This window comes from Camelus bactrianus, chromosome 9, assembly GCF_048773025.1.
Source record: "Camelus bactrianus isolate YW-2024 breed Bactrian camel chromosome 9, ASM4877302v1, whole genome shotgun sequence".
In the NCBI taxonomy this organism is placed as follows: domain Eukaryota; kingdom Metazoa; phylum Chordata; class Mammalia; order Artiodactyla; family Camelidae; genus Camelus; species Camelus bactrianus.
Genome location: NC_133547.1, coordinates 41,459,161 through 41,484,809, shown reverse-complemented (window position 1 = coordinate 41,484,809; position 25,649 = coordinate 41,459,161). Strand labels below are relative to the sequence as shown.

The following is a 25,649-nucleotide window of genomic DNA, read 5'->3' as shown; positions in this document are numbered from 1 at the left end:
TCTGCAGAATGGAGGCACTAGGACTCCTGCCTCCGAAGGTCTGGGAAGAACAGACGAGTGCCTGACACAAGGAAAGCCTTCAATAAATGTTAGCTAGCTCTATTTTTAGCGACAGACCGGAGGTTCAGACCCGCATAGCTTGACTTGCAGTCTTCCCATGAGGTCACAATTCCCTGATCATCTGTAAGGTCCTTTTCAGCTCCGAAATTCTATGATTCTAAGTCAGAGAGATTAAAATGCAAGTTATTTCCAAAACCCTCCAGGCGGAGACACAAAAGACCATTTGGGGGATTCATTATTCACTCTCCATTGCCTCAGTCACTTTCTATGGATGATGATTCATTAGGAATAATCACAGCAAAGAAAACCTGTCCAAATGCAGGGAGGAGAGAGGGCGGTAAAACACCCAAACTCCTTTGCATGTTCAGCTCCTATTCTTCAATATGCATCTTCATTTGTTCAGTGATGGCAGTGTTTCCTGGCCTCATTGCCTTTCCCCTCTGGGAACTGAAGGCTCTCTGTTGGTACAGACTGCTGCCTACCCCATCTGCACCCCACAAAACCCCAGGGAGAAGGTCCTGTCTCTGGTTAAGCAGAAGCCCTCACAGAGGCAGCTGTCACCCAGGGCACTGATTCCCCTCGGGGTCTCCAAGCTGAAATCTTGACCCTGTTCCAAGGCTGATGTCTGATTAGGGTGAGGACAGGGCTCTGGCACCTGCAAAAGACCAGGAAGAAGCTTAGGAGCCAGCCTGGAGGCAGCAAGTATGCAGTAAACCAAACCTGAAACTTGACCTCTTTTTCCTCTCACCCCTGGCCTCAGGGGGAGAAGTAGGTAGTCTTTTTTCTCTCTTGCTAACAAATCTTCCCTGGCAAGCAGCCAGAGGCTGGCCCTTGCTTACAGCTACCAGAAGCTGGTGGAGATGGCCAAGCAGTGTGTAATAAGATGCGCTTTCTGTCTGGGTTGCAGGCCATGGTGAGGTTACAGGGAAGCCAGCGCTGGGCCTCCAGGGAGTCAGATGTGGCAGCATATCCTCCAGGAGAGTGCTAGGAGCAAGTCACCCCCTCTCTCAGTCTAGTTTGCCTCTACCAGCGTTAGTTTGCACCAATTCCCTAAGTATTTCCCTTAGCTGCACCCTGACATACTTCAGGTGTTCTTTGCAGTCGCAAAATATTTGCTTTTCCAGTGAATGTTTGCAAAATGGAAATATTTGCTTCCCAACTAACAGTGAAACCATGCTTAGGCACTATAAGCACCAGGCCCATAGCTGCAAATAATTCCAAATAGGGCTCGATATTAGCCCACAGCCTAATTGCTCTTTATTTGGACTACTCTAATTTTGCATGTACAATTTCCTCTGAATTGTTCAGGTGAGAGAGTCCATTTATACATGGAGTTATCTCAAACTACTATCCTGCTACTGCTGCCCCAACACCTTCCTTCTGTCCCCCTCCATAAAGTTCTAGCACCTGCGTAACTGAGAGCCTGGTCTTGCAGCCCAGGGACTTTGTGATGCTGTGAGAGCGGTGATGGTGTGAGCGATGGTGATTCTGCAGAAGGGGAACTACCAGGACTCAATCCCTCACGAGCTCATCATCTCTGTAATCCACGTGCCTCCTGCTTTCTACAGGGTAAGGCAATGGGAAGACGTTACCTTGGAAACAGGGAGACGACTCCATCACCATTCAGACCAATCTCTTGGACCTCAGTTGCTCTGTCTGTAAGTGGGGAGAATGATACTTCATGCTTGAAGACATCAAACGCTAAGGGGCTTTTCATGACTTGAGCCTTTGATTCCACCTCCCAGCCAAAGGAGTATGCAATTAAATCCCAAAGTGAATCTTTCTTTGGGAACCGAGAGGCCCTCCAACACACAGGCTACTTGGTCTTTCTGCAGCCCTCCCTGGTATTGGGATTGTAAGAAGTGGAGGAGCCCAGACCTTTGTCTGAGGTGGACAGAGGAAGATGTCATGAAAACTGAGAGTTAGATTATTTTAAGAAGAGGGAGTCCTCCGTCCAGTCCCTCCCCCACCATCCCAGTGTGTTCACACCAGACGTGCAGTCTCTGCTCGGCACCTCTGGGCCTGCCTGCCAGGAGAGGTCTTCTCCCTGGAGAGAAACAGTTCCGCAGCGATAGCTGAACACATTCCAACAACACATGTTTATCTCTAGGGTCAGCCTTTCCTGTTGATGCTCAGGAGGTGTGGGGGGAGAGGGGGTTGGGATAATGGCTGTTGGCAGCCACAAGGGGCAGGAGTATGTGGGCGATGGGGACACGGACCCCGCCCTTGGGAGGGTGATGTTATGATGAGGTTTCCAGACTGTGTGTGGCCACATATCTCTTTCCTCACATCAGGATGAGCTCCGGAGGTCTTTGTTGCCAGTGAAATGAGAGGGACACTGCCTCATTCAGAGCAAGATACGACGTGGTGGGTGGGGACCTCCAGGTGGGGGCCGTAGGATCTGAAGCCAGGAGCATGGCAGTGTTTCCATTGTTTAAGATCTGAGCTCTGTTGGGACACAACGGGTTCTGCCTCTCCCTTTGAGCTCAGTCATTGGTGCCAGGACCTTCGGGCTCTGGCAGTGGGGCAGAGGGGACCACCCTCCCTGACGAGGCTGGGCAAACCGCAAGAGTTTGATACCCTTAGGCACCGTTTCCAGGAGCTGCACCCCCTCCCTCTGGAAAAGTATCCACCTTGCACTTATCCCCACCAGCAGGGGGCAAAGCTGAGATGCCTTCTGAGGGTTTCACTCCTGCTCTGGATGGCTTTGAGAAAGTATGTTCGCATCCAGTCTCAAGACCTTTGATTTATTCTTTATTTTCAAATGAGGTAATATCATCTTTCTCCCAGGCTGAGTTTTGGGGGGCAGGAGGGAGGAGACCGAACCATTTGGTTCCTTTTCAGCAAAAATGAATCATGTCCCCTATTTCCCATCCCCCATCCTCAGCCCAGGAGTATTTACCCCTGTTTATATAACCATGGTAACAGGCTTTATTCTCTACCACTTAAAAAAAAAGATAGAAAGAAAAGTGGGAGGCAGGGCTTTTTCCTACTCTGTCTCCTGCTCTGCCCAGGTGATAGAGCTATCTCCAGAACCATGTAAGAGAGAGAGCCCCCACACAGCCTGATGTTGTGTGGGCTTCTCGGGAGCAAGGGAGCAAGAAAGTTGCAATGGCCCAGCATCATAAAAACACCTCAGAGTTTCAGAGTAATTGTCCTTCAAACTCCTGTGGAACCACACAGAAATAGTACCTCTGACTTGTCTGGGACCTCTCTTTTGACCACTGTACTGAGATTACAATCATCAGGTTTTTTTTTTTTTCTTGCCATACCGTTGACCCTAAAAGAGGACAGAATGCAATTTGGCTTTGCTAACAATATATTCTTCATCTCTAAGGTGGATTCCTCTTGTATTGACTACTTCACAGTCAAAATAGTTTTGTAAGGAATATGTGTTAGGTTCACATAGGTTTAAACCGTAAGTGAGGGAAACTGAGGGCACTAAAAGGAAACCACTTGTGCAAGGTCATACTGTGTTGTCAATGGTCCAGAAGGCCTAATCACTGAGTCTTGAATTCTTTCCAAGAGATCAGCCCGCATCTCTTGGAGTTTTAGCCATAGCCACCCTCCTACTAACTTCCAAGAGTATTCCAGTCCATGAGCTCACAGGATGGAGAAAACCAGGCCTGAAACTGAACTCTAAAGACTATTTTAACCACATATCCACAAACTCAGTGCCTCCTATAGCCGCCACTACTGTTGGGTGCTGGAGAGAAAAGCACCACGCTCTGGGCTGCGGAACTCTTTTGTGGTGTTTCTCCCAGCTTAAAGCTTCCTCCGTGGACTGTATGTTAATGGCCAGTCCCAGAGGATTCAACAACTCCAGAACTGGTTCAGTTGGGCTGGAGACCTCAGCTGGGAGCTGCAGGTGGCTTCTGCTCTGAACACCACTTGGATTGCACCCAAGGAGCCCCTTGGGCATCTCAGCTCACAACTGCAAGGAAGTTGGGTCCAGGGCTGCAAAGCTGTGAGGACCAGCTGGGCAGGACTCGGCCGGCCCCCTCCAGGAGGGCAGAAGAAAATGAGATTTCAGGCTCTCCCGGCCTGCGCTGGAAACGCAGGAGCAGATTCTCAGCTCCATCCCTCGACCATTGGCTTTTCAGGCCAAGCAGGATCCTAAGCAGCTACCGCGAAGGAAGTGCGGACACCCGAGCTTGGCTTGGCGAGCGGCTACAGAGACACAGGCTTCGGACTGGGTTCTGACCCACCTGTGCCTCTTCCTTTTCTCTGTCCAGCGGGTACCGCTGCCCAACTTCATCCAAAGGGGGCACTCAGGGCTAGGCCGAGAGCCGTGAGCAAGGTCCACTCTAACTGAGAACCCGGGGTTAAGTGGAGGCCATCTGACAGGACTCTGCAAAGTCTTCACTTTTAAAGATGTTCATTTTTATCTTCCCTCCCTCCTTCGCTCTCACCTCTCAGCAGCGAGCAGAAGTGGTGGCGCTACTTGCTGACACGGATCGGAACGACCACAGCGCCTGCCTTGTTTTCTGGCGCCTTCTCTTGAGTCTTCAGGGTTCTGACTTGGAGACCCCTAAATTCTGCCTGGGGCAACTTTCCTCCGTTAGTTCCTTTGAAACCGCACTCTACTAATTACGCTAATTACTCTCGAGCCCTGAAACACCGCCCCCCGCCCCCCGCAGGCCAGGCCGTGCGGCGCGGCGCCCAGGGCACTGGATGGGAACCGCAGCAGCGATGCGCGCGGAGGCTGGCGTCGGGGGGTCCCGGGGAGTAGCGTCCACGCCGGCCTGCAGCCCCTCTCGGGTCCATCGGCCGCAACTCCACCGCCCAGGGCCTGGCTGGAGCTCGAACACCTCCAGTGCCTGGGCCACGCCTGTTGAATAGAATCAGGATCTTTGAATGAATCCCGTCCTTTCCCCGACCTTACAGAGTTTCGCAAGTGGCCAGAGCAAGAGTTGGAATAACTGACTCCGGAGTACTGGGGAAGAGAAAGGCTTCCTCCCCCACTCCCTGCCCACCCTAGGGAAAGCAGCTTCCATCCCATTGTTTTATATTTTCATAAAGAATCGTTACCTGAAATTACCACGTCTATATTTTTTTTTACCTGTTTATCTCATTCCATTCCTTTCCCCCGCCGCATGTATGTCCTTGAGACCAGAGACCTGGCCTGTCTTATTCAGTATCCTCAGACCTACTGCATGGGCTGGAGAGCTGTAGATCCTCCATTGCTTCGTGTCAAATACGTGAATAGACGGAGAGGCGGCTCCTCGGCTCCAGGGGTGAGGAGTGGACTGGGAGGATGCTACACTAGGAGGCGAGGTGGACCCACACTTTCAGAGTGCACTTTTTTGAACACTTTAGGATTTAAAAGAGCTGCCGAGTGGCATTTAGAGTGGGATGTTCCTTTTCTGATCGAAGTTTGGCTAACGAGGTTGACACTAAGGCGATCAGCTTCTGAGACCGCTACCCAGTGCCCATCCATAAGACGGGGTTCTCTCTCTTTAGGACCAAACAGAGGGTCACGTGCTTTGCTGGAGGATGTCAGTAGTCTGGCGTCACGATACCTCCTGACGTGCCAGGGCCAGACCAGGTGTCCCCACGCAAGCCCCCTAGAAGCCGCGGCCCTGGTCCTGTGGACACACCCGCCCCAGGGTCCACCCACAGAAACCCAGCCCGCGCCCCCTGTGCGCTCTTTTCATTGGCTAAAGGCATCCCCCCTGAATTCTCATAGGCTGTCCCACTTTTCCCTCCGCCCCCATCACGGAACGCGCGCCGCGAGCAGCCAGGGAAGCGGCTCCAAGTCCTGGCTTGCGAGCAGAGGCTCCGCTCCGCGCTGTGAGAGACGCGGAGCGCCAGGGCCGGGAGCCGGCCGAGCTCAGTGTCAGTGGGACCGGTGTCCCCACCCCAGGACTCTCTCGTGGAGCCGAGCCCGGCCAATGGCCGCATGAGGAAGAAGAGCAGGGAAATGGACTGCTATTTGCGCCGCCTCAAACAGGAGCTGGTAAGAGTGGAGCGGGCGCCGGGGGCTGGGAGGGCTGCCCCGCCCCGACGGGTACATGGCCTCTGCCTGGGCCCCGAGACCAGGACGCGCGCGGGGCGGAGGGGACGCGGCACGCGGGCGGAGGGCAGGGCTGTCCCGAGGGAAAGGGGCCGCGAGGAAACTTGGGGTAGAGGCTTGTGTGAGAGGGAGGCAGTCACGAACAAGTGAGAGAGACAGGGAGAGCCAAGCCAGCCCAGACCGAAATGAGTCCAGAGACCCTAAGGGAGCTAAGAGGGCGCACCCGAGACCAGGAAGAGTGGGACCCGGGGGTCCCGCACGGAAAGAGCGGGACGCGGGTGCCGGACTGCTGGGGCTGCGCGGGGCCGGGAGGCGCCCGGAGAAGGGGGCGCGGCCCGGACCCCGCCGGGGGCAGGAGGTCGGCCGGGGACTGCTCGCTCGAGGGGAGCTGGCACCGCCGGGGGCCTCAGCCCAGGCGGCCGGGCTTGGCAGGGCTGGCGCGGGTGCGGGGGCAGGCCCGGCCGGCTGTCTGCCCGGGCTTGTCTGCCAGCGGGGAGGGGGCTGGCAGCTGGACCGGCGGGGGAGGGCCGGGTGCGGGAGGAGGGCGCCGCCTGGCAGCTCTCGAGCGGGGAGCTGCGGAGGCCCAGCCAGATGTCAGGTTTGGGCTTGGGGAGTGAGGAGGGGAGCGTGCGGAGGCTGGGGTACATGGGCTGGGCGAAGTGGCTCAGTCTGGAGCGAGGCGTGGGGTGGGAGGAAATCGCCCACGTGGGGAGAGGGGGCCTGCTGAAGCTCTGTTGTGGAGGGGAGGAGCATGTTGCTTTTCACTGAATTGATATCCCACCCCCGCCCACCTGCCACCTCTCTTGTTCCTTCAACCATCAGAATCCAGACAGATACTCTCCACGTCCCCTACCCGCGCCCCGCCTCCATCTCTGTCAAGCAGGCTCTCTTGGGACTTCACTTCCGCCTTTTTTTGTCCCTTTTAGTTTGTTTCTCTTGGAGTCGCCCTCTTCTCAGTCTCACTCTTCTCCCTTCCTCTTTCTTCTTACTTTTCAGAGCCAGGGGCACCCTGGATCCAGAAAGTGCCAGCCATGGCTCTCCAGATTCCATGACAGCCTCTCCCAGTCCTGCCTGCAAACTCTCCACTCTTCCTGTGGGGGAGGGAACTCGGCAGCTGGATCAGGGGCCAGCTTTGGGGGAGGGGGAGCTCACAGCAGCAGGTGTTCTCACTGATGCTTCCTAGTCTAGTGGCCCAGGCACCTTTCCTGTCTGTCCTACTCCAGGGCCTGTCTTCTCAGGTCAAGGTCACTTTTCTGGTACTTCCTCCTGAACCCTTTTCATGGTGACAGTCAGATGGGAACGTTACCCGGAGGAATGTTTCTTAGATGAGGGACAGAAGAGTCTCTCTCCATCATGTTCCTTCCTGTATGCATTTTCTCATGCTTCCCATATCAGTTTGGGATGGCTGGCCCCAACCCACACGTACACAATTCTGACTTTTCCCCTTCATTTGTCCAATACCAGAAAGAAAGGTGAGGATCATCACTGATAATATCTGGAGTCCAAGGCCCATGCTGAGAAAAGTATCTAACAGAATCCTCTTTTATGCTTGGAATCTGGGACCACACCACCCACCTCAGGATCTGCCTTAATAGAGGGTTTGTGGGTGTTCCTGGCATGGGCTTGAATTTTAAAATCCGACTGATTTGCATTTTTTACAGCACCCTAGGTGGGAGGTGGTGAGGGGAGGAAGAGAGAGTCTGTGGATGCCAGGGGAATAAAAAAGGCAATAGGAATCTGCACTGAGCTGAACTCCAGGTCTCGATTTGCACCCTCTCCTGCCAAGGACTTGAGCCCCCAGTCCCAGTCCCCCCGGAGGAGGAAGGGGAGAGGCTGAAGTCACCCGGCTCCCCATTAGCTTTCATTTGGCCCTTTGTCTGAGCAGCTTCAGCCTTTGACTCTCTTGGAGAGGAAGCCAGATGCCTGGCCTGGGGCCCAGAATGACACTCAGATGGGAGAGCTCTGCACCCTCCCTCCACCCATGGTGTTCCGCCCCCTTCCCTGGTGCCAGTCTGCCCAGAGATGAGATGGAGCAGAGTGACAGGCAGAGCTATTAGAGTCTTTTTCCCTCCCTGACACCTCAGCCCAGTGCTTAGGTAGCAAAGCCAAATCTCAGTGCCTCAGTTTTCCCAGTGAGAGTGAAGGAGAAAGTGGGCTGAGTTAACGCAGGCTCAGCTTTTGGCTTCTCCAAGGACTGTGGGGGTTGAATTCAGTGCAGCTTGGTTGCGGCTGGGATAGGACAGTGTTGGCTTGTTTGCCCCCTAGGCCTGCAGTGGGGTGGGCACAGCATACAATCAGTGTGTGTCATGAGCTTGAAGTGTGTGATGTGGTCATCCCAGGCAGAGCCTTCCCTGCCGCCCATAGGAGGACTGTGTGTTGCCTGGTTTTGCCCAAAGTCAGCATGTACCCAGAAATGGCACCCATGTAATACTAGTCAAGTTCTACATTCATTTATTCCATTAAATTCCCTTCAAGAAACATGTGTCCTACAGACACCAGGTTAAACCTGCTGGAAAAGGAAACAGTAACTAGCTGTGAAGTTATCTTTGTCCAGAGGGTGTTCTGCGCTCCTCTCCTGCATCCTGGCCCTGCCCTGCCCTTGGCCCAGAAAATCTAGACAAGAAGAATCAGTTTCTGAAAACCAAAGCAGCAGAATTTCCCAATTTCCTGAAGCAGAAAATTTGCTTTGTAACAAGTGAGCACTGAGGGGAGGCTGAGGGTTTGGGGATCCTGGCTCAATTAAATTGATGTCTAGAGAACTGGCTCTTTCCTCCTGTTTGTAAGAAGATGGGGATCTGGTTTCAGGGCTGCAATGTGGCAGGAGAGTAGCAGCAGCTGACACACTTCTTCATTAGGATGAAGGGGTCGGAGCTCCAGCTACTCAGCAGGGAACATATCTCTCCCGAAAGAGCCGCCAAAGAGGGCCCCTGCCTGAACAGAGGCCTTGGGACCAGCTGTTCCTTATATGCTGTTCCCTGGAGGGCTTCCAACAAATGGGGTAGACACAGGCACACAGAGGGAGTAGATGTAAGATCCTCACAGGGCATTGCTCATGAGTTCAGATCAGTGTAGAGCAAACAGAGTGCGTAAAGTCTGAGTAAAGTACAGCCAGGCTGGGAAGGCTTCCTGGAGGAGGAGGAGGTTTTTGGGAGCCAGTTCCTGGAATGTTGATCCTAGCTGAAGTATGGTGAAGCAGCCCTTTCTCTGGCTGGGGAAGGTCCTTCTAGAACAGCTTGGTGTTCCTAGAAGGCAATTATCTATCCACTAGTGGCCACAAGTTCAGAAGCTTCTGGCACATGGAGGAGGACCAGGGCCTAAAGGCAAAGTAAGGAGGAGAAAAGGTGATAGAAGAGATACATTAGGAACAGCCTTCTGCTCTTGGAGCAAAAGGCAAATTTCCCGAGGCAGAAAAAAGCTTTTGCAAGGGATCTCCTAACGTGGTCTCCCTTGATGTTTAGAGCTCGGGGAAGAGGACTTTGGACTAGACAGTATGGCATGGTGTGGTTATGGGGAAGAGTGTGGAGCATAGGATTTGGGGTCAGGCCAACTTGAACTCAAATCTCCGCTGTGTGACCCTGGCAGATTACTTGACCTCTCTGTGTCTTGTTTTTTTCATCTGTAAAATGGGGTTTTAAAAATACCGACTTTATACAGCTACTGTGAAGATTAAATGACAGCATATATCACATGCTTCCCTAGCTGTATGTCCCTAACACATAACACGGTGCCTGATGTGTTTTAGGCACTTGGTAAACGCTTGATGACGAACTGATCAGCCTGGTGTCATGTGCCACTCATTCACAGAACACACTTACTGAATTCATGCTATGTTTAAAGCACTTTGTCCAGCACTAGTGCTGTGGTTACAAATATAACAGACACAGATCCCGCCTTCTAGGAACTCACAGCTTAGTAGGAGTGAGAATAACAACATATATTGACGTTGAGGATTATTGCTGTGCCAGATAGCTAATGTGTTATGTTACTTAATTGCCAAAGCAACGCTAAGAAGTTGTGCTTCCGTTATTGCAGTTTTATAAATGAGACATGGGGAGGTTAAGTGACCTGGCTAAGGTATAGAGCTGCTAAGTGGCGGAGCTAGGATTCAAGCCCAGCCAGTCTGATTGCAGAACTCACACTTTTAGCCAGTACGTGCATGCAAACCTTGTACAGAAATAGAGGGTACGTGTTAGGTGAGAGGCTCCTGTTCAGGGCTCTGAAAGGGAGGAAATGCCTCCAGCAAGGAGATCGGGGGAGGCTTCGTGGAAGAGGTGACATTCAAGCCAGGCCTTGAGGGATAACTAAGGATGGAAATAGGAGGAAAACAGCATTCCAGGCAGATACTAAGATGACATGACCAAAAGGCACAGAGATAGCAGTAACAGGGACATTCGAAGACTGTCTAGACAGGATGTTTGAAGACTCCCTTGAATTTGGCTGGAACATAGGGTGTATGCAGAGAAATTGTGGGCACCAGGGCTGAAAGAGCAGTTGAGAGCAGACTAGGTGGCGATGATGGAGGCCTTGAATGCCATGCTAAAGAGCCCGACCTTTTCTCTATGCATTGCGGAGCAGAGTGATGAGAGATGTGCCCTAGGATCTAGGAGGTGGTAGGGGGTGTAGGTGGGGGGAGGGAGGAAATTGAGGCAGGAAGATGAGTCTGAAGGGTTATTATTACAAGAGTCCACACAGGAGCTTATGAAGGCCTGAAGCAGAAAGGAGAAAAAGAAGGTGACTCTTTGAGGGCCCTTGGATGCCCAAGGAATTTGGATGACTGATTGCACGAGAGGGGGAAGGGTGAGGCTGAGAGGCAAGCTCCCTTCAGGGGCAAGACGAGGCCCCTCTCTCCATCTGTCTGCCTCTTGCCCGAGCGCACGGCCCCCAGTAGACTGTTGAGTTGGGAAAGTGGGCGCATCCATCTTACACTTCCTCCTTTCTTTACCCTCTTCCCTCCTCCAGCTCTTGGCACGGTTTCTGCTTTACCTTCCTGTTGAGCGCTCCAGCCAAGAGCAGTGGGGGGCAGGGGATGCTGTGAAGGTCCCTATTCACTGAGCTGGAGAATGGGCCACTTGGCAAAAGCGGGTCTTTTCCCATTTCCGGCCCTGAACCTCCTTCTAGCTTCCAGAGGGGCTGAAAGGAACTGTGTGGGGATCTTGTGAGTAATGGGCGTGGGGGGAGCAGGGCAGGGCACACCGCCAGGTCCATGGTAAAGCTGGAGCCTGTGTCAAAGGATTCTGGCTGAGCCGGGAGAGGGCGTGAGATGGATGGATAGAGGGCACAGCTGTGGGATCAGTCAGGGGCCCAGGAGAGGGCTTGGGAAGGTTGCCGAGGATGTTGGTGTCACATTTTCCCATCCTCACTCCTCCCACACCACAAAGGGCCAGCGAGTGCCAGTGGGGGGAGCCGTCCATGCACAGCAGACCCCTCACTACCCCACCGAGGGCTCAGGACTGGAGGGCCAGGATGGAGGGTTGGGCTTCCCAGCAGCATCTTCCCCTTCAGCCCCAGGCAGCAGCTTCTCTCCCCCTCGGATGATTCAGTGAAGAGACGCCTCCAGTGGGAATGAACTGAATTGGGTCTTGGAGTCCCTCCAAGATTCATGCTCTTCATCCCCATATGATGATAATTGCACTTGCCCAGCCCACTGACTATGCTGGTTTCCTCTCACAACAATCCCATGAGGCTGAAAAGTCAGGGGTCATGATGACATGGAGAGCCCACTGGCCTGGAGTAAGAGGCCAGGCGTGGGGTCCCAGTCCTCCCACTAACACACCTCAGAACCTCAGGCAACAGATCAGTGTTTCCACTGGGCGTGCTCAAGAAGACATCAGGCGATACTCAGAGGAAAAACTTTTAGTTTAAGGTAGATAGATGACATATAGATAGATATAATGTGTGTGTTATCTGTTTATGGTAAGTGATATACATTTCATATAAGTCCCTGGATAAATACACTTATTTATATAAACAATAGACTGAAGTAGAGTATTAAATAGGAGACGAGGTCATATGTAGATGTGGTGAAATCACGAAGGAAGTCTGAGGAAGTGTTTTTGGGGAACCCTGAGGGAGAAAAGGAAGCTCTCAGATTCCTAGTTTCCCGACCTACTAAGTGGTGACAACCCCACCTGCCTAGTCGGCCTCCCAGGGTAATGGCAGAGATCAGATACGGCCACGTGGAAGACAGGGCGGGGCTACACACATGTGAGGGGTTATCTTTTTATAGTCAGAATCCGAGGCACAGAAGGTTGATGAAGCTGCCCTTGTCAAGTGGCCGAGCTCAGCTGGAGCAGGCCAGGGGTCCACAGGTGGGGACAGCGTGGGGCTCCTTACACACACCGGGAGGGGGCCCGGCAGCCGCCCAGCTCTCATCTAGGGAAAAGCCAGGGGCTGGTGTAAACTGCCGCAGGAGAGAATAAAGTGTGACAGGGAGAAGATTGTTAGAATGAGACATTTGGAGGCCCAGCAGATGCTGGGGGTGGGAGATGGACTGTGGGTGGCGTGGATGTGAGGGTGGTGTGACCTTTCCCAGGAAGGGTTCCCACAGCTGCCTCTGGGATGTGCTTATCACGGGGGTACTGTGTTGGATGATGGAGCGGGCCAGCCCTGTGCCTGTGTGAGTGTGTGTGCACAAGCGTGTGAGTGTGTGTGAGCAGGAGTGGAGAAAGAGGGAGGTGGCTGTTCAGTCCACTGCTGCTCAAATGAATCAGAACAAATCAGACCCTCTTATTTTCCTACTGACCCCCGAGGGCGAGGTGGGTATGACTGGGCCCCAGCCCGAGGCTCTGAGGCTCTGGGAGGCAGGAGAGGCGCTCAGCACCTACAGCCTGGAGATGGGGATTTAGTGTTACTTTTCAGCTCGGGATTTTCTCTGATTTGGCCTCTCTCCTCTGCTCCCACCCTGCAGTGCTCTCGCTTCGGCAAGAGAAACCCTGGGATCTGAGCAGGTCCCACGCTCTGGGGAACACAGCAGCCTGCCCTCTGGCTCTTTCTCCGTGGGTGACATCACTCCTCTGGGGCCGGGCAAGGCAGCTTGCCTCTCTGTCAGCACCCAGCAGATGCTCCTGCCTCCCACGCCCCCTGCCCTTCCCAGTTCCCACACTCGGGCTTCCTTCTTCCTCCTCATCCCTCACAGCTGCCGTCTTGCCCTTCAGTGTCGTCTGGCTGACCGAGCCCGGGAGTCCAGCCAGCCAGTGTGCAGGAGGATGCAGAGGCTTCCCTTTCTTTGGCTCTCTTTCCTCCATGTGGACTCGGGGTGGGGGTCGGGGTGGGCAGAAGAGACAGGATGGAGACGCCGCTCCTTCCTCAGACCAGATAGATGGACAGAATCCTATCACTACTGTGTGTGAAGGGTCACTGAAGAAGAAATGTTCTGGAAGTTCTTAGTAACCTCCCTCTAGGCCGTATATAAGCATACATGACTTACCTAATCTGTCCAAAGCTGGGCCAGGCTGGAACTCTTATTCCCATTTTAAAGAATGGAGAAATTTAAAAACAGAATTTGAATAACCTGCCCAGATCACACAGCTATAAGGTGGCAGAGCGGGGATTTGAACCCTGTTCCATTTGTCTCCAGAACCCAGATCTTAACCAATACAGACTATCATTTTCCATAGGAGTGTAATTTCAGCTCCTATTTACTTAAATGGGGCCTCTGTTTTATGGGCGGCCCTGAATTCATACATACCCACGCATTCATTCTCACTGGGAAAAGGTACAAAATGTCAGCATTATTTCTTAAGGATTTTTCCAGACTGGAAGAGATTGAATGGGGTCATTTCATTCCTCCCACTGCCTCTGACCTGGACTGTGTTCAGCCTTCTGGAAGGAAGCCTGCAGGCTCCGACTCTGTGCCTCTTGGTGAAAAGAAACCTGGAGAAATGCCCCTGACTCTTTCTCCCTGGGTAGCGACTTACTGTCTGAGGGCAGCCAGCAGCCTGGGGGGTGATCTGGGGTACTCAGTGGTACTCAGTGTATGTTTCATGGATATGAGTGCAAAGGTGCCGTCTGGGCTCTGGGGCAACAAAGATACGTAGCTCTCAGTCCCTGCCCTCAAGTGGTAGACGCGTAATGAATGTTTCATGAACGACCCAGCACTTAACCCAGCACTTTCACGCACAGAGGAGCTGGGGCGGGTCTGTGAGTAGCAGGACGCAGGGAAGAGCGCTTTAAGTTTCACAGAAGAGGTTCTGACGGGAGTGTGGGGCGTGTGTACAGGAGTAGAATATGCTTCTGAGGGGTGAGTAACAGGGTCGGAGGTGTGTGTTGGGAGGACTGATCTGGTGGTTGGAAGCCCTGTGAGGGGGCTTCTGCAGCATTCCAGGGGATGGAAAGGCAGATGTGTGGCCTCTGGGGACAGGAGCGGGGGCTGTGGGGTGGAAAAGCCAAAAATGACTCTGAGGTTCCAGGTTAGGGTGAACAGGCAAGCGGTAGGAGGGAGGGGGTGGTCAGAGAAGCAGTTTGCTGGGAAGGGACTTTGAGGAGTTTGGTTGGGGGCTTGGAGTCTCCTGACTCTGCTCTGGGTTTTCCAGCTGTGGCTGAGCTGTCTCCGGAAGAAGGGGTCAGGAAGGTGGAAGCCAAAGAGATCAGAGCACGGGGCCAGCAGCACGTATGGCCACCCCACAGCAAGCCGTGCCTCCTGCCCGGCAGCCTGGCAAATCCCAGGCCATCAGGCCCTGAGCCGCTGCTCCTCCTTGCCCTGTCTCAGGGAAGGTACAGAGTGTGGGCCATTCTACACTCAACAGAGGCCTCCTTGCCTTCACAACAGTCAGCCTCCACTGTCTGTTAGCACTGCGGGCTCAGGAGAGCCTGCCCCTCCTGCCCCCACCCATGCCAGAGTTGGCAGGGAGGGTCTGACCCTGAAGTCTGAGAGGGTCAGCTGCCAGTGCCGCCCTGCAGGGCCTCTGTGCCTGCCCTCCCAGTCCTCCACCCCATGGGCTTAGCTCTGTGCATGAGGACATGACTGGGAGGTAAGATGATCCCTGTGGGTCTCTGGGGGGCTTAAGAAACAGATGGTCCCCTCGCACGAAGTTTGCTGCTGGTAACATGAGTAGGTCTGGGTAGGCAGCTGGTGGGACCAGGGCAGCTTGGGCCCGGGGAAAGGAACCCATGACTCATGAATGTTATCAGATGAAGCATCCCCTGCCCAGTCTCCAAATTCAGCCCTCACCCAAGTCACTCTCTCAGCCCCTTCCAGCTGGCACGTGGGACTTGGGCCTGAGACACCCACAAAGGGCCTGGGGAACTGGCCCCCAGTGTCCCTGCTCTGGGCCAGGGCAACAGAGCCAATTGGACCGAGAAGGCAGGAAGAGCACTGGAGCCAAGTCTGAGAGCAGCTGAGAGAGGACAGGTGTTTGGAAGGAAGAGAAGGGCAGGGCAGAGCTGGGCAGGGACCCCTGCAAACAGGGGCTTCCTGGCCTCCCTATCTCTCTTCTAACCAGCCAGATGTGAGCAGCAGTGACAGGAGACCCCAGGCCTATCCTTTCTCTCGGGCAATCTGAGTTCCTCCTCTTCCCGTAAGTCCCTCTCAACCCTCCTCCACGGCCCAGCCACCCTGAGGCATGGCTTGTTGTTAGGGCTCCAGCGCGCGGAGTGAGATGTCCTGTGTTTGAATCCCAGCGACATGAGCAGTGTGACCTGAGGCCTGTCACTTCCCCCCACCACGGTTACTCATCTATTGAAATGAGAAGAGTAACAGCAACCTCCTAAGGTTTATATAAAGATGAAATGAGACGAGGTGCCTAGGACACATAGCTCAGTTCCTGCTACACAGCAGCTGCTCACCAATTGTTATTGTTACCATCATCATCACCTCAGGAAGGCTCAGGAGAAGAAGAGGGCACAGGCACAAAAAGGGATACAGCTGGCCCCTGCAACTTTGTGTGCCCTCAAACTGATCTCAGCCCCACCTCTTAATATCTGTGTAAGCTTGAGCAAGATACTTATGTGCCTCAGTTCCCTCATCTGTAAAATAGGAACAGTAATAGTCACTACCTCATGGAGTAGTTGGGGAGGTTAAATAGAGATTAATTTATACACATGCACACACACACACGTAGCTTAGGACAGCGCCTGCCTTAGCAAGTTAGCTGCCGTTAATATTATTTCCTTTTTCAGCCATATCACTGTTAAAATTCCCCGTCTCCCAGCTCTGATGTGCACTGGACCCGGCTGGACAGAGGTGGGGTCGGTGGCAGGCTGCAGTGACTCTGGGGGTGTGTGTTTGGGAGCAGCCCTTCCCCCACCAGCTCACGGGCCCTGTGCTCTCTCCCCTGCAGATGTCCATGAAGGAAGTGGGTGATGGCTTGCAGGATCAGATGAACTGCATGATGGGGGCGCTGCAAGAGCTGAAGCTCCTGCAGGTGCAGACGGCACTGGAGCAGCTGGACATCTCCGGAGGGGGTCCTGCCCCAGGCTGCCCGGAAAGCCCCCGGACACAGCCCGAGCCCCCTCAGTGGGAGGGTGGCAGCCGTCCTGCCAGGCCCGAGGCCTGCTCCCCCTCCACCCAACCTTCTCTTGGCAGCAGCACCAAGTTTCCATCGCATAGGAGTGTGTGGGGGAGGGACGTGGCTCCCCTGCCCGGGACACAGCTGTCACATCACCAGAGCTGTGCCCAGCAGGGGCCGGAGCTGGTGGAACCGGATGACTGGCCCTCCACGTTGATGTCCCAGGGCCGGAACCGACAGCCTCTGGTGTTAGGTGACAACGTTTTTGCGGACCTGGTGGGCAACTGGCTAGACTTGCCAGAACTAGAGAAGGGTGGGGAGAAGGGTGAGACCGGGCAGGTGGGGGAGTCCAGAGGAGGGAGGAGCCCGCCGAGGGAGCTAGGCCGCAGGTTTGCCCTGACAGCCAACATCTTTAGGAAGTTCTTGCGGAGTGTGCGGCCTGACCGCGACCGGCTGCTAAAGGAGAAACCAGGCTGGGTGACACCCACAGCCTCTGAGCCCCGAGCTGGACGGTCGCAAAAGGTCAAGAAGCGGAGCCATTCCAAGGGCTCTGGACACTGCCCCTTCCCAGGCGCCGCGGAGCCCAGACGAGGGGAGAGTCCTTCCACCGGCTGCCCCAAGGCCCTGGAGTCCTCACCCCCTGGCTTTGATATTAACACAGCTGTTTGGGTCTGAATCCTAGAGACAGAAATTTGACTGAACCCCAAAGGGCCAGGTCCCAATGCTGGGCCCCTGGGAAAGAGGTCGGGCAGGTGGTGTGGCTTTTAAAAGCCTAACTCCAAGTCCCTTCCCCCCAGAAAGGAGGGAGAAGCAAGAGGGTCTGGAGCAGGCCTGGCAGGTGTGTAGCTAGGAGAGGCTGTGGCTGGGGCTGGCTGGTGGGGGAGGTGAGAGTTCCTGGACAGAGAGGAGAGAGAGAATGTGCTCGCGTGCCTGCGTGCGTGCGTGCGTGTGTGCACGCGTGCGTGCTGCTCACTTTGGGGCTGGAGGTGACAGCAGGGGAGGGGCAGGGGAGGAGACCAGGACATCCTTCTGACATTCCTTCACTGTCCCCAAAGACTTCAGTTGCATATTCTGTGTGGATTAGGGCACTGGGGCCTCAGGTTTGCCAGATATGCCCCCAATAAAGACCTTGTCTCTTGTGTCCCCAACATTATAACTGTTCGCTTCCTTGGCAAAGCACTGCCCCAGGCGCAGGTATTAAAGTCCAGCCTTCCTGGGAGTGGGAGCAGCAGAGGCAAATTCTACCCTCACCTCATCCTGTTGCCTTTGAGATTTCAGCCCATCTCTGGACCCTGAGAAATGGCTGAATAAGGAGTGAGTGCAAGGAGAGCTTGGGGAAGCCCCAGGCCTTTCTAAAAGCACAGGAAAGGAAAGCTACCATACGTATAGCACTTTAAACGTTTGAAAGCCTTGCCATATCTATTATCTCCTTTGTAAGTGTAAATTAGTCCCATTTTCCAGATGAGGCAGCAAGCCTGGATATGCTCCTGTCCACCAACATGCCATGGGCAGGGATGACTGAAGAGCAAGGCCGAGCCCTGGAACCACACACACTCCTTCCCCGACACCAGGTCCCCAGCAGAGAACCCCACCCAGGGCACAGCAATGCGTCAATTAACCAGTAAGGTGAAGGGTCGCCGAAAAGAAATACACATTCATTTTTAAATTCCTAGCTCCGTTCTGCAACAAGCAGAGCCCTCGGCCTCGTCTTCCCACCTCAACCAGTACAATCCGGGGTGGAAGGGGCAGCAGCTCAGCTCCAGCACCCGCGGCTGCACCTAAAGCTTCCCTAAAGCCGCGCTGGGCACGAGGCCCAGAGAGCGACGCCCGCGCCCCCGCCCCCGCCCCCGGGAAGCTGCGGCCCCGCCCACTCCGGCTGGGAACGCCCACTGGCTGGGTAAAGACAATGTGGGTGCCTGTTTGCGCCCAGCCAGCCCGGGAGGGCAGTCCCTCTCTCCTCCCTCGCCTCCTCCTGGCTGAGCTCCCCTCTGCCTAATAGGGGGTGACAGCTGTAATTAAAGGCAAGACGCCTTCCTGCCCTCAGAGTATTTAATAGCAAATTGGAGAGGAAAAGTAACCAGAAAGTCTCTTCCTGCATCCTGGACCCCCAGGGGCAGAAATGGGGGTGGGGGCTTAGGCTGAGCAGCCCCACAACTCCAGTTAGGAGGTGCTTAGGGTCACTCTGAAATTCCCACACAATCAAATTGTAGGTGTTAAGTTTTTGGTGGTGGAAGCTACAAAAGAAAAGCTGCTTAATTTTTTTTTTTTTTTGAACGCTAGCTGTTTGCCAGACAGTATGCACAACATATCTTTCAAACTTCAGAAGGACCCTAGAAGGTATTGTAAATACCTGGTAATTCAATGGAGGCTGCCCATATCAGGCTACTAGCAAATGAAAGAACCAAGATTTAAAACAGAGGGATGTCTGGCTCCAAAGCCCCTGTCCTTTCCTCTCTTCTCCCTGGAGTTTGCCAACTGAGCAAGCGGTTTCTGGAGGAGCAAGCTCTTGCCTGTCCTCTGGGTCTCCCCACAGAACTCTGAAACTTCAGTCCTGAGTGGAGATCCATTGGCTGTGGCTGCCTTGGGTGGGGGCGGTGATGTGTGCGTGCTGGCATGTGTAGAACGTGTGCGTGTGAGGGGTCCACCTACAGATTCACTGAGTCCTGAGAAAAGGGAGCCATGGGCTGCTGGGTGGTGGAAAAGCTATCCAGCAATTATTCAAGAAGGTGCTAGCTCCGAATTGGAAATGATTCTACTGGACACCAAGTCACCTCTCGGCCATTCATCTGTGACACATCTGTTTTGTGGATTCAAACCAAGTCAACAAAACTTTATGAACACCTCCCAGTGCCAGACAGTGCGATGGGAACTAAGGACAGAGCAATGACAAGGACCCAGTTCCTGACTCAAGGGGTCCAGGAAGAAGAAAGAAACAACTCTTAACCCACTGGGTCACCAGAGGGATCTGAGGGAATGAAAACTCAATTTACCTTGGGCCAGAATGAAACCATCAGTGACATTTGCTGCCACGAAATTCACAGGTGTTGGGCACTGTCTGTCACCTTCGTGTTCTTATTTCCTTCTCCCACATCCTGTAAGTGGCTGCTGTTACCCTTATTTTACATGGAGAGGCTCAGAGAAGTTAAGCAGCTTGCCCAGGGTCCCAGTGCCAGAGCTGGGATTGAATCAGTTCCAACTGACTCGCAGGCTTGCGCTTTTCACACTGCCCTGCAGACCGTCCACATCTACTCCGAAGCCAAGTCAAGAGGAACAACAACAAAACCCATCCTCCCCGCATTAGCCACGCACGGAGAACACACGGAATGCCGGCTGCCGTGGTGGAATTCTGTCCGGGTCTTGAAGGGCTGATGTAGCGCCCTGCCCCTTGTCACGCTATACTAGTGAAAGGTTAGGGCCAATCTGTTTGCCCCCTGCCCGCCCCATTATCTTTCTTTTCCTTCCCTTCTGGGCTTCTGCCAGGACAATGATGGAGACTATATTTTACAGAAGCCGAAGGAAGAGGTGAAGGGGAAGTCCTGGGGCATAAGTGACTCGGGAGTGGAGGGGTGGGGAGCCCTGTGTGAGGGGAGGTAACGGAAGGAAGCAGAGAGAAACTGACAGCTTAATGCTGCCCCTGGGGCTCATCTGATGGTTAATTAGGACATGCAAATAAGCTGGAAGCTCATTTAATACGCTCACTGGCACGGGGCCCCTGCTCACACCTGGCCCACTTCGGTGGCAGGTACAGGGGTCCACTGATTGGCTCGGACACCTGCTTAGGGCCTCGCCTGCTTCTTTGTGGTCCTGGGGCCAGAATGTGTCTAGAGATGATCCCTGACCACAAGCAGGAGCTGGAGGAGTCCCTGCTGGGCGTGGTGGGGCCTGGGGGTGCCACCTGGTGTCCTTCCTTTCTCTTCCCATCCCTTCAGCCCTGGGACCCCTCTTTCCCAGAAGGCCCTCTCCCTCAAGCATTTCCCCCTGCACCCACCCCTCTGGTTGGGTTGAGATCTGAACTCAAGCTTGTCCTGAGGACTAGAGACCTGGTTCAGCTCTGTCCCTACCCCAAGCCCCCGTTCCCCAGGGCCTGTCTCTGGCTTTCGGTTCCCCGCAGGTGACTTCCCCAGCCAGGCCAGTTCTGGCACTTCTGCCAGAAACCTTGCAAGAGCACTGGATTTGGAGTCAAACAGGATACGAGACCCATTTCCGTCATCACTGAGTCAGCCCGAGTGGGTTGCTGGACCTCCCTGAGCCTCATTGTTCTGAGCTGTGAAACGGCGAGAACGCTGTGAAACTGGGAGACGTGAAGGACAGGAGGACCTTGGGGTCAGCACGCGGTTCCCAGCCGGCACAAGCCCTGTCTATCTCGATCACCCGACCTTCACCTCAGCCACTAACCACATGTCCCAGGGCCAAACACTGAAAGATAAAAAACCGCTTTCTCTGAGCCTTGGTCTCCTCCTCTGGTCCTATTACCTCAGGACTGTAGCAAGGATCAGAGAAGACAATAAAAGTGGACATGTGTTTGTGCACTGTTAAGACATCACCCCAACGGGCTATTTGCCAAGCAGCGAACAGTACGCTTTTCCGTGAAAGGATGATGTGCGTGTGTTTGTGTGATGGGGGCTGGGAAGGGCAGCAGCATAGGCTGAGCTCAGAAACGGTGCCTGAAGACCCCCCACTGCCTGAGGATGTGCCCCAGGAAACACTCCCATCCCCTCCCGCACCCCACCCTCCCTCACAGTCAACCCTCAGGGTCCTCGAGTTCCTGGCAGGGACTAGAAAGCTGAATGAGCCAAGTTCTGATGGTTTTGAGAAGAGTCAGGCCCTGTCTGCTCTCTCTCTGCTCTGTAAGGCCTTAGTTGCTAGAGTCCCTGCCAGGCCCCTTCTCTCCTTCCCTCCCTCCCCCAGCCTCCCTGGAGGGCAATGGCCTAAAGGTGCTTGTGGCTGTTCTCCGAGAATCCACTCCCTCTGGATGGGGTGGGAGGGAGGTCTCCCTGAATCCTGCCCCTGAGGTCTCGGGGCTCAGGCTGTTGCCACCAGGGGAAGGGCGATGGCCTAGAAGGGCCTAGCAGACCCTGGGGGTACAGAGCAGGGGCATAAGGACCTTAGACTGCAGTCACCTCCTTTGCACTACTGTTAGGATGCCCCCTGCCTCCCCTTTGCCTCCTCCACTTGACCCTTACGTAGAATGATGAAACCTCTTTCCGAGATTCCCTCTGAATCTGACAGAGGACTTACTTCCTGCTCCTCTCTCTGTGCCCTTTGATCGGTCCCGACATACTCCTCTACCCACCACCTCCAACCCCCAGATATACGCCCCCAAATCCTAGCACACACACCAACACACACATGCATGCAAGGGCATCACAGTGAAGTCAGCCTCGCCAGCGTTCCTAAAACGAAGTCCACATCCTTGTCCCTAACTGGGTCCCTCTTTCTTCCTGCTCCTCCAAGTGTCCCCACCCCGACTCCCGCCCCCACTGCCCCATGAAGGCATCTCTATGTCCCAGTCAGGGAGAGGCCTCTATGGAACAAGGAGGGAGGGAGCCTTTCTCGGGCGCCTATGCCTCAGCACAGTGCTTGGGGCAAGAATCATGGGACAAGGGGCCAAGACTTCACCTTGCACTTTGCCTTTTCCCTGCACCTTGGCCAGGCCGGGCCCTGAGTGGAGGAGGGAGCAGGATCTCTGACTGTACACCAGGCCTCAGGCCACAGCTGCCACCCTCTCAGGCTTCCACTTCACAGAATCCATTCTCCACACGCCCCTCCAGGCCTGTCCCTCAAGGTGACCACCCTGTTCCAGGGACGTAGGGATCGCTGCCAAAAATGACCTCCTGCATGCTCTGCACCCCCACCCTCTCTGACCACGACCCAGCTCTGGGCTCTCCGCCCAGCCCTCCAGTCCTCTCCAGAGAGATGCCCGCTAGTTTCCTCTAACTGGCTGAGGAGGGTTGGCTCAGGCACAGCAGATGCCCGGACACGCGGTCTGAGGCTGCCTCACGTCTCTGGGGTGTCGGTTTGCAGGGGAACATGTCCCCATCCAAGGGAAGAATCAGGTTTTGTTTTCTTGTTTCCCCCGCTCTGCACCTGTTACTCCCCCTGGCTGCCTTCCCCTCCTCCTGTGCCTCTCCCTCTCCCCCTTCGTCATCTCCTGCTGACGGGAGCCCCCAGCAGCAGCTGCGAGGAAATGCTGCCCAGGCTCTGGGAGGACAGAGGAGGTGAAGGGAGTGTCTTGGAGACCCCACGACTTCCTCCTCATCTGGCCAGTCTTCCGTGGGTGTCCAGAGGCCCAGCTCTGCCCAGCAGACCCCAACAGGCCCGCTCAGCCTTGTTTCTGGACACTTCTCACCCGCAACTTGACCCTCCAGGGAGATGAGCACTTTGAGTGCTCCAAGCTCAGGTTTTTTATGCGTCTGGGTATTTGCATTGCTGTTTCCCCACTGCCTCAGACCGGGTGACTTTTTACTCATCTTCCACTCTACACTTCAAAGGGCATCTCCTCTGCCACATCTTCCCCAGAGGCTTTATCTGTGCCTGTACCCAGCTACAGGACTCATTTCGTAAGTCACTCTAGGTTGTGAGCACCTTCAGGGAAGCAACCCCTCCTCCCTTTCCTGTATCCCCAGCGCTGAGCACAGGGCCCTCCATGCGAGCTCCACTCCTCAGAGCCGGCCCTCAGCTGAGCCTGCCTCCTGCAGCTCCTGTTTTAGGTACCACCTGCAGCCAAGGCCCCCTCAGCCGCCTCCCAAGGCCCACTTTTCTCTCCCCTCTTCAGTCTGCCCCCCAGAGAGGGCAGCTGTGGCCAGTGTCACTCCGTCCCGAGCCCCCTCTCCAAGCTGCCGTGCAGTGCCGTCTGCTTCGGTTTCTCCTCCCTGGTCTCCCGGACCAGGACCAATTCTATTCTGATGCAGGCTGTCCGGGAGTCTTGGTCCTCACCCCTCCCTGGCAGGTTGTCACCTGGATGCCTTGGAGCTCAGGCCCCGCCCACGACCACAGCCACTTCTCTCCCATGCCTGCTCAAACCCCGCGGATCCCAGTTTCCACCCTGGAGGACATCACTTCTACCCTAGCCTCCAAGTTTTCTCCTTTTCTTCTTGCTCCCTCTCCACAGGTCATCCTGACCTGGCTCATCTCCTTGTCCTTTGTGGCTACAACATCTGGCCCCAGACTTACCCTGCCCCAGGAGATTTTCTTACCCAGCTCTGCCAGGGATCCCCACCCGCACTGGGGACATGGAGTCTGCTCGATTCTCCTTCCCCCATTGTGATTATGGAGGTCAGGGTGGGGCAGGGGGGAAGGAAGTTGAGAGGTGGGTGTTCAGCGCCTTCCCTACCTCCAGCCCCACTCCTGGCCGCACTCCAGGCATTGTCTCCCGGGGGCTGAGCCGCCAGCGAGGCAGCGAGCGTATCAGCCATTTGTGTAGAAGTGGTGGGAAACGGGAGGGTGTCAGGCATACTTTTTTTTTTCTTTCAATAAAAAAAATTTTTAAAGAAAAAAGAAGCAACAGAGGTTTCTCCAAATGGTGTAAGGACAGCAGCTGAAATCATGGCATAGACTGTGCTCCCTGAGCAGAGGTGCTAAGGCTGGTAACTTGTCCCGATGGCCTCCAAGTAGTCACTCAAAGCCTCCCACATGCACTGCCCAGGGACTGGCCTGGGGAGCTTGGTCCTTATCATAGGACAGACTGACTTAAGCAGGTGTTAGAATCTCTCATCTGAGGCTCCAAGCACCTGTCCAAACAAGTCAATTTACATCCCAGAAAATAAAGAGTTAGGTAATGCATCCGCGATTTCAAGGGCCCAAAGATTTCCAAAGCTTCTGGTCTTGGCTTCAGGACTCTCCTGGGAGTTAGGGATCAAATGTCTTCTCCATTAAATGTATCCCCACCCAGGGAAGGCAAGCAGGGCCCAGTGCCTAGTCCCAGAGTTACAAGTCCCCTTTCCTTAAGGGGACTGCATCTTTAGCATCCCCTTAATCCTGGTGGCTCCTTCCAACTCCCCAATCTGTCCAACTGGTGAGACACTAGGGGATGCGAAGGGCAAGGCAGATGGTGGGCTACAGAAGTAAGGCATGTGCCTTTGCTTTCACCCATAAGGGAAGGCCTGAATGATGAGGTCTTGGCAGGAAAGGTGGCACCTACTGAAAAGTGGTGGATTGAGGAAAAGAGCCTTCTCAATCGAAATGGGAGATCCCCAGGGAACGGAAGGGCTAGAAGGATCAGAAGGGCTGCTGTGTCCTGCTGTCAAGTAACAGAAAACTTGGGAGGGCGTGAGGGTACCTACCGCATGCCCCGTAGGTACCCAAAGGTCTGAGGGGGGCAGAACCACATCAAGGGAAGCAGAGAAGTACAGAGCAAACAAGGGAGACTTCTCTCTTCAGTCCTAACGTCTCTGAGTGCCCAAGTGTTACCGCTGCTTCCCTTCTAAACCGAGCTTTTGTTTGAGAATGATCACAACCATCATTGTCACTAAAGAGGGACAAAGAAGTGAGAAATAAAGACTGAGAAGAGCACTAGAATCCATGGGGAGTAACCTTACAACACCGTAATTTTCATCCTTATCAATTCTGAAATCTCCCCTTCCCTGCCCTCTCCAGGCCTCACTCAGGTGATGCTACGTGCTTGTTCCTTGCCTAAACCTACTGGACCACTGACTCCTTGTTTCGAGGGCTGTCATGATAATAGCTCCGGCCTCTTCCTTCCACGTTGACTGGAACTAGATCACTTCTTGTTCCAGTTTCTGCACGTGCCTTTTCCTGAAATCTGCCTATAACATTCTAACCCGCTCTCACCTGTTGAAAATCCCACCTTTTAAAGCCTGGTTCAAATTCCCGTCTCTGAGGCATTTCAGATCGCCCAGAACAGAAGGCATGTGTCTCTGCCTCATACTACTGGGCTCAGAATTTCTTTATGGTACTTTCTGACCTACCGGTTCCTACTCCACATACTGCTTCCCTTCTGCCCCCACACCCGCCCATGCTGCTGTCTGGGTCAGCTTCTCCACCTGTACGCCTCCTCAGCGGACAAGGCCCACTAGCTCACGAACACGCAGTTTCACCCATCTCAAGAGTAAGCCACGCTGGACGTCTCCACTGTTTTTCTTTGTTTTGTCCTGCACCAACTCCAGACA

General features: G+C 54.4%; 1 protein-coding gene across 1 annotated transcript; it reads left to right on the top strand.

Moving 5' to 3' along the window:
• Nucleotides 1-5,809: 5,809 nt before the first annotated feature.
• On the top strand, nt 5,810-21,057 carry INKA2 (inka box actin regulator 2). The gene is made up of 2 exons (XM_010948307.3): nt 5,810-6,019; nt 16,354-21,057. Exons 1-2 carry the CDS (start codon nt 5,963-5,965, stop codon nt 17,194-17,196), a joined length of 900 nt encoding a protein of 299 aa, XP_010946609.2. The 5' UTR covers nt 5,810-5,962; the 3' UTR covers nt 17,197-21,057.
• Nucleotides 21,058-25,649: the final 4,592 nt, after the last annotated feature.

Bases quoted from the DNA above. Each gene is read 5' to 3' on its own strand.
- INKA2 (XM_010948307.3), top strand. From the start codon at position 5,963: ATGAGGAAGAAGAGCAGGGAAATGGACTGCTATTTGCGCCGCCTCAAA. The intron at 6,020-16,353 runs GTAAGAGTGGAG...TCTCCCCTGCAG, and splicing joins GCCGCCTCAAACAGGAGCTG to ATGTCCATGAAGGAAGTGGG.